The sequence below is a fragment of the Papilio polytes genome, unplaced genomic scaffold (assembly GCF_000836215.1).
Source record: "Papilio polytes unplaced genomic scaffold, Ppol_1.0 DF823923.1, whole genome shotgun sequence".
Taxonomy (NCBI): Eukaryota; Metazoa; Arthropoda; class Insecta; order Lepidoptera; family Papilionidae; genus Papilio; species Papilio polytes.
Genome location: NW_013525281.1, coordinates 6577827 through 6586102, shown reverse-complemented (window position 1 = coordinate 6586102; position 8276 = coordinate 6577827). Strand labels below are relative to the sequence as shown.

The 8276-nt window shown below is 37.6% G+C and overlaps 1 protein-coding gene across 1 annotated transcript in view; it reads right to left on the bottom strand.

Moving 5' to 3' along the window:
- LOC106102148 (ATP-binding cassette sub-family A member 1-like) overlaps positions 1 to 8276 on the bottom strand; it is a 26172-nt gene that overhangs the window by 10122 nt on the left and 7774 nt on the right. The window contains exons 8-20 of the mRNA XM_013281558.1: positions 8168 to 8274; positions 7429 to 7599; positions 6945 to 7062; positions 6335 to 6489; positions 5696 to 5923; positions 4846 to 4984; positions 4069 to 4318; positions 3353 to 3411; positions 2488 to 2600; positions 1807 to 2029; positions 1287 to 1369; positions 1004 to 1205; positions 6 to 79 (exon numbers count right to left, since the gene is read on the bottom strand). Of these exons, the coding sequence (XP_013137012.1) occupies positions 6 to 79; positions 1004 to 1205; positions 1287 to 1369; positions 1807 to 2029; positions 2488 to 2600; positions 3353 to 3411; positions 4069 to 4318; positions 4846 to 4984; positions 5696 to 5923; positions 6335 to 6489; positions 6945 to 7062; positions 7429 to 7599; positions 8168 to 8274 (1922 nt within the window). The remainder of the gene's footprint in view (positions 1 to 5; positions 80 to 1003; positions 1206 to 1286; positions 1370 to 1806; positions 2030 to 2487; positions 2601 to 3352; positions 3412 to 4068; positions 4319 to 4845; positions 4985 to 5695; positions 5924 to 6334; positions 6490 to 6944; positions 7063 to 7428; positions 7600 to 8167; positions 8275 to 8276) is intronic.

Sequence of the window (8276 nt, the reverse complement as noted above, 5' to 3'; positions counted from 1 at the left end):
AGCACGTGCAGCTGCCGCGCGCCGCCCTCGCGCTCCTTGCACGGCAGCGACACCAGGTTTATATTCGTCGCCAGCACCACTAACAAACATAGATAACATTATATTAATCCGCTAAACTGGGTTAGGTTGTGTTTTACACAATAGGCAATATGCATATGACGCCAAATTGTACCAAACTTTTTTAAGTATACTTTATTGCTATAAAAACAGTCCTTCAAAGACTTTTTTAAATATAATGTGATTAAGTGGCAAAATTTAATCATTAAAAAGTGTCTTTTTTCAAATTCCCTCGCTAAGTTCTAAAACGCACACTATTGGTCGAAGCAAGTGGCTTATCTAATATGGCCTCGCTGCGTTGACAATACACAGTTCATTTACGTTAGTTTATATAGAAATACACTCTTGAAGTATTTGACTGTAAACACGATATCAAAACCAACTTTAAAATAAAAAATTAATGAATAGAATTATTAATTACCACTTATTTGTACCAGGAATAATAAAAATTAATCGATTTTTGACTTTTCGACCTTGAGAAACTTTGTTGTGTTTTACGTCGAAGTGACATTTGAGCGTATGTTATGAATGGAATAGACGATCGACGTCAATCGTCTCATGACAACTCCGGTCGCGTTTTAGTCGCTCGAAAATGATCGTAATTTTATTTTATTATTTTTAGCTCAATGGTTGAACATTTTCGCGTCAATTTTTTTGTGGTTATTTTATAAGAAGTAGAATCGTTTAACAAAGGAAAAAAAATTTTCATGTTCCCTATTGTAGGCCTAATCTGTGTCCATGACGAACACCGAGCATTAGTAAGGCGGCCATCTTGTGAAACTGTCAGTCCGATTTGAGTCAAGATGGGGTGCGCACTGCTCCACGTGCTCGGTGGACGTCAATTCAATATCTTAGGCAGCATCGATCATAATAATAGAATAACAGCCCACAACAAATTAAAAGTTTCACTGTACAGTGCATCTATATTTTATATAAGTAAACTTACCAAACACAACAACAGTAGCCCACATTACAGACATAATGAGTGATTTAGGTTGCACTAAGTCTTGTCTCGCGGGGCCCGCCTTGCCCTCCAGCGGATGGTTGTATGTCGCCACTTCAGCGTGCGCGTGTGCACCGCCCAACATGTTGGTCAACAAGTTGAGAGCGATAGGTGCGGCGTGACGTACTCGTGTCGTGTACAACACCTGGTAAGAAACATATGTTAATACGTATTCCCATTTTATAGTTATTATAACGTCATATATCATTAATTAAAATGTTCTTACAACAGCATCAGTGTCATTGATTTCTATTCCCGCGATGTATTTATTGTACTCCATAATATCTTCCTTGCCGTACTGAATGAGAGCTAAAAGAAAAAAATATAAACATGTTATAACATTTAACAGAAATATACATTCTTATTTCACTACTATTGATGATCAAAAATCTAAATTATAAATTTAATTATAGGCCGCTAGATGGCGCTATTTTGAAATTCTTACTTCACACTTCTCTATTTCTTTCTATTTTGTGCCTACCAAATCACGAGGTTCTATCGTTAAACATGTTTAGGTGTAGCCAACAAAAGTAAAAAATGGTGTTTTGCTTCTATTTAAAACTAGCTGTTACTCACACATTCAAAATATGTCACAAAATATAACCTATGTTACTCGCTGATAACTTAGCTTTGTAATGGTGAAAAAAATTATAAAACCATCCCAGTAGTTATTGAGTTAATTCAATATATAAAACAATCCGAAAACACAAATCTTTCCCCTTTATAATATTAGTACAGAGACTTACAATCAACAACATCAGATGTGGGTTGAAAGGTAACATCAGTGTATTTGTCGGTGAGCGTGCGCAGTGCTGTGGGGGTGCTGGTATTGAGAGAGTAGAGTATTCGCGGCTCCGGCATATCGTACAGAGGGAGATGGAGCCGTGCGCGCTCGCTGCCCCCCGCCGGCTCCACCTCCACCGACACGTACGTGAACAGTACCAGTGTCACTATCGGCATTACCACTTGCTGGAAAAAAATATTACTATTTACACCTGTTTTTTTCGACTGGCCATTTAAATTCGACGATAGAGAGAAGTAACTGTCGATAGACATCCGCAATTACAGATGCCTGAATCTACAGAGGAAACGCACATAGTTCGGATATTTCCCCTTCCTATGTGCCTCCACCGTACAATCCATATTCCTTTCCAATCCATACATCCATCTTACTACTTATTTATATTATAAATCTGAAAGTTTGGATTGACGGATGGATGTTTATATGTAATTTGCCACAGATATAGAAAATCTGGAACAATACATTTTTTAAATTCTGCACGAACACAGCTTAAAGTTTTAATTCTAGTAAATAATTAACTGATTCTGTTTTTTTATTTTATTTTTTATATAACAGGAAAACTAAACATTAGTTTTCGTAAATGAACAGTAAAAATGGAAAAATTTATAGTAATAATTGTGCTCACCAGTATCAATATGGAGAGTTTCTTAGACATCATGTAGTTGTACTGGCGTTTAAGGAGCACAAACAGCTGCCGCAGCCACAGCGCGGCGCCGCCGGCCAGCACCTGCCGCGTCTCTGATAACGTGCAAATCATATTATCACTAGCTGTTGCTCGCTACTTCGTCTGCGTTTAAAAAAACATTTGTTACTCACTGATGTAGCTTGTCAATGGTAAAAGAATTATTATAATTGAATAGGTAGTTTTTGAGTTATTTCAATGCAAAAAAATCTTTCCTCTTTATAATATTTTTATTTCTTATTTTCAAATTCTTTCACCGTTGAAAAACAGCGTTGTTTGTGAGTAAAATAGTCTAAGTTTCTTTATTATTTTTCATATGCTATAAACTAAGCGACCAGTGGTTACACATAAATCCTGTGGGTTTCTGTACCACTTACAGCGTCTCTTATTGTACTTTTAAATTTATGCTTTTGTCTAATAAATAAAAAAAAAATATTAGCATAGAATTTTTGCACAAATATCACGATAGATGTAAAAACTGAGCTACTAGAAGATTTGCGAAACACTATATTAGTCTTTCTTAAAGTAATTTAACGCCCTCTTGTGGGCGGTGGAGGAATTAGGGAAGATGCCTTAAAAATGATAAGATTCCGTTTATTATTGTTAATTTTAAATATAAGATAATCTATTGTGTGTGTCTGTACTAGCATTGACATTTCATTGTTATAGATTTATACTGTAAAGTGCTTTTTCCATGCTGTATACAAAAGTAAACTAACTCTGAAATTTGGTTTTAAACGATTTTACGTAAATTAAAAATTAAAGTTGTAACAGACAATATTGTATGTATTTGAATTTAAAAACTCACCAAGAGCCGCAGTATCCACGGTGTCTTCAGTAAAAGTGGTTTCCACGTCGCTGCATAATCTACAAGGAAAGAAAGAGCTTGTTTTTTTATTTAATAAAAAGGGGAAAACGAGCGGCGGGAACCGAGGTAACCAATTACGGCCATGGACATCCGCACCACCAGAGCAACTACAAATGCCTTGCCTTTTTACTCTCTAAAGGATGGATAGGCTCGTAACTCTTTTATGTCATACTAGCTTTCGCCTGCGAATCCGTCCGCGTAGCATTAAAAAAACAAAATCAAGTAGCCTATGTGTTCTTCCAGACTATCCCCTACATGTATGCCAAATTTCCTTAAGATCCGTCCAGCAGTTTAGGCTACAAACTCTAACAAACATCCATCCATCCATCTAAGCTTTCAAATTTATAATATTAGTATGAAGTATGATTATTTTTCATATTTTTACTGCAGAATATAATAAAATATTGTACAACTCACTTATTTATTTGTTTATAAGGTACACCAATTGCATGTTCAAAATTCACAACCAAATTAAGTATATTTTAGACCAAAGAAAAACAAAAAAGAAGCAGAAGAACACACAGATGATAGGGGCATACACAGCACTTATAATTTTTTTTTAAAAAAACATACGTTAAATCAGATAATCCACACACACATATTAAAGAAAAAATGAAGATAAAACAATAAAAGAATAAAAGAAAATTTAAACTCACTTCAAAAATACCTCCTCTAAGGTAGAAATGCCGATGCCAATCGAGTCTATCGCCAGTTCCGATCTCTTGGTCTCCAGCATGGAGAAGAGTTGGGGGAACCTGGAGGTATCTTTTGCCGGCAGGTTGTAGGTGATGGAGTTGAGGCTCTGCTCCCGCATGGAGGCATCAGCGACCACACTCTGCACTGTGCTGGTGATGGCCGGTTCCTTCGGTATTCCGATCGTGGTGAACGATAGACGATATCCAGTACCTGTGTAAAATATATTTAATAAATTGCATAAAACTAGCTGTCGCATGTGACTGTCTGCGCGGAATTAAAATTCTTAAGCTACATTTATGCCAAATTTCAGAAACATCAGTTTAGTTCTGGAGATATGTAGTAACACGCATGCAAACTTTCGTATCTTCCTTTTTACTATTATAAATGCGATTATTTAGATGGATTTAAATCTTGTTAAAAAGGCCAAATTTGAAAAAAAATGAAAGGAATTAGTAAAGCGTGGCCACAGTATACACAATGTTTCAGTATTAACTGTAGGAATATATAATATAAGGACTAACATTATAAATGCGAAAGTTTAGATGGATGGATGGATGCATGTTAGAGTTTGTAGCTTAAACGGCTGAACGGATTTCGATGAAATTTGGTATAGATGTAGAGGATAGTCTGGAACACATAGGCTACTCGCTTCTGTTTTTTTTATACCGCACGGACAAAGTCGCGTGCGAGAGTTTGTTTATAATTTAAATACGGTTTCTGCATGTTTGTTTGTTTACCAAGTGCCCGTTTGAGGTGCATAGTGGTGGCATGGCAGCGCAGCTTGCCGAGGTGCAGCGCGGCCACGCGGTCGCCCAGCGCGTCCGCCTCCTCCATGAAGTGCGTCGTCAGCAGCACCGTGCGAGACCCTCGCAGCGACTGGAATCACAACATTACACTGCTCACACGATTATACGATAGCACCATGAATTAAAAAAACATACAGACGAATTGAGTACCTCCTTCTTTTGGGAAGTCGGTTATAAATAGTTAAAAACAAAGGAATAAAGCAGCATGAAAAAAAAAAAAACACACGCACCAAGAGGCTACTTCCTATCTATGACCCTGGCTCCTAAAAACGTCATCTAACTGGTAATCGGCCTCGCACTGTTTCTCTTTAAAAAGTGTGTCTTTTTAAAAAGAAAAGAATTTATTACCGTGCATAATTTATTGTTACAATAAATAAAGATGGCGATGGTCTCCGAAACCATATTGCTACCGCGACTTATTTTAAAATACTATTAAAAATGTAAACTAAAATTAAACTAAAGGAAGGAAAGTTACAAAAACTTTTTGTTGTTTACATAATAACCTTGCTTCCTTAATGTTGGCAGCCTGTAGTTTATGGTCCCTTTCTCACACGAAGATGTTTTTCAATTTATTTACCCCCAAGTATAGTAGAAAACATATAACCTAAAAGCGTGTAGTAAGTGTAGGGCTTTTTATTAAAGAAAGAATTATTCAAAAATATGCTGTGATTGTTGACATCCTAAGACACGAAGTAGTGTGTTTACTCCTTATAATATTGATATATATGAGAATTAGTATACATAAAGTCATTTGAGAAATATATCTCAAATTTGCACATACCAGTAACAAATCCCATAGTTCCCTGCGTGTTTCCACATCCAGTCCGGAGGTAGGCTCATCCAGCACCAGCACCCTCGCGCCGCCAGCCAGCGCGCAGCCCAGCTGCAGGCGGCGCCGCATGCCGCCCGACAGCTGCGAGCTTTTACTGCCAGCTTTAGAGTTCAATCCGAGCTTTTCAAGCAGCAACGTCGATTCCACCTTCGCTTCATGGTATGAGAAACCTTTCAGCTGGAAACGTATTTCAGGTTAATTCTGTACATCGATTGAATTTAGCTGAAATATAAGTGAAGTATGCGGAAGGGTAATTTTTTTCGCACGTTTGTTTATTTTGTATGTATGTATAATCCATTGTGACAGTTTTTAGAGCCAAAACTGTTAAAATCTTACTAACTTTGTAAATGCGAAAGTTTAGATGGATGGATGTTTGTTAGAGTTTGTAGCCTAAACTGCTGAACGGATCTTGATAAAATTTGGTGTAGATGTAGAGGATAGTCTGTAATAACACATAGGCTACTTATTTTTTTTAATGCCACACAAATCCGCGGGCGAAAGCTAGTATTTTATATAAATTTGCTTTCTAAATAAGTTAAGAACCCGTGATTTTACAACATAAATTACAATTATTTCCTGTAATCATACCATAGTAAAGAACATGACATGTTCTAGGACGGTGAGGTCCGGGAAGAAGAGGTTATGTTGAGGGCAGAGGCCGAGCGTCTTCCGCACCGCCTCCTGCTGCGTCGCCGTGTCCAGCCCCTCCACGTACACCTTGCCTGATGATGCACTTATCATACCTGGAATAAAATACATCATCATCACCAGCAATACGCCAACACTAAGGGGCTCGGAGCCAACCCTAAGATAGGATGACCAGGTCTTAGGCAATCATGCCGACCCACAGCGGGTTGGTACTAATACAGATCTTTAGTCTGGATTATGCCCGCGACTTTATATGTGCGGAATTAACAAAAAAAATAGTAAAACTGTGTACTTCCAGTATATATTTAAATTGTTTTGTATAATTTTCAACAAAAAAAAATAAGACTATATTCTACATCGGTGACAAACTTCATAGAGATGAGTTATGCTGTTTTGTAATAACAAACATCAATCCATCCAAACTTTACTATTTATAGTGAGAAAGTATGATGTAATAAAAAAATATAATCCGTTCGCTTATCGATCGATCGAATATTAATTTCGAACAAAAAAGCTGAATCTAATTTAAATATCAAATACGTCAACTGACCGGTGATAATATTCATGAGGGTGGTCTTTCCGGCGCCGTTGTGTCCCAGCAGTACTGTGATCTCGCCCTGGTATATATCCAGCGATACATTAGACAGGACCACGTTCTTACCAAACACCTGAAAAACATAAAAAAATAGATAAAATATACATAAAAGCCATAGAACTTGGGTACCGAGTTGGCTCGTCGCGCTATAAATAACTCTTACTCACGACGTGCCAAGTTATATTCGAGGTACTATAAATTTTATTTTTAGTAAGACATAAAAATATTAGCAGAATAAAATAAAACTTAGTTAGTAGCCTATGTGTGGTACACTATTCTCTACATCTATGCCAAATTTCATAGAGTTCCCTTCAGCAGTTTAGGCTTTAAACTATAGTAAACATCCATCCATCCATAATCCTTTGCAGTTATAAAATCAGTAAAATTAAAACTATTCAAGTAAAATACAGTTATCATGTTTATATTCTGAAGTACTTACTTTTGTGACATTTTCAATTCTGATGCCAGGCTCGAGGTCTTTGGGCGGCCGCTCGAAGTACAGCGGGTCAGAGAGCCGTGCACCGGACAGTTCCTCCACCTCCACCTCCACCTCCGAATTACCTTCAACCTCTACACCAGGAGACACCTTGCGCTCGTTCCAGAATGAACGCTGTGCATAAAATAGTTATAAACCATACAATAGTAGACAGCAGTTGTACAGTATTCAAAATTGTTAAAATCACTATAAAATTATCGCTATCTTACTAATTATAATATAAAACATAGCCTATATCTCTCAGGAATAATTAAGCATCCAAACAGTGAAATAATTTATAACATCCGTCCAATAGTTTTTGAGTTTATTCGTTACAAACATACTAGTGGTAGAGCCCGCTTTAACATCTTCCACGAATGGGCCGGCTCGCCCGTTGTAATACCACGACCACACAGAAAACAGGCGTGAAGTGGCCTAATTTTAGTCCATTTCCACCCTTTTCTTAAGTGGAAAGGATGGGAAGGAAAAGTGGAATTGACGGTGGAGGAGACGCATAGGAAGAGGAAATGTTTATGTGCGTCTCCTCCGTCAATGAAGGGTAACAACGCAGTTGCGGATGTTTATGGGCAGCGGTCGCTTTCCATTTCGGTGGATTCAGGTGGCCGCTTGCTCTCTTGTCCTCTTATATCATAAAAATAAATACAAAAACTTTTCCTTTTTATAATGCGGATACTATAGGTACCTTAAACATGAAGTTCCAGGGCATCGCCTGTCCGTATGGTCCAGGGTTGACGAGTGCGAGGTACCAGGTCAGTACGGCGAACAGTGCGCTCTGCAGCACGAGGAACAGC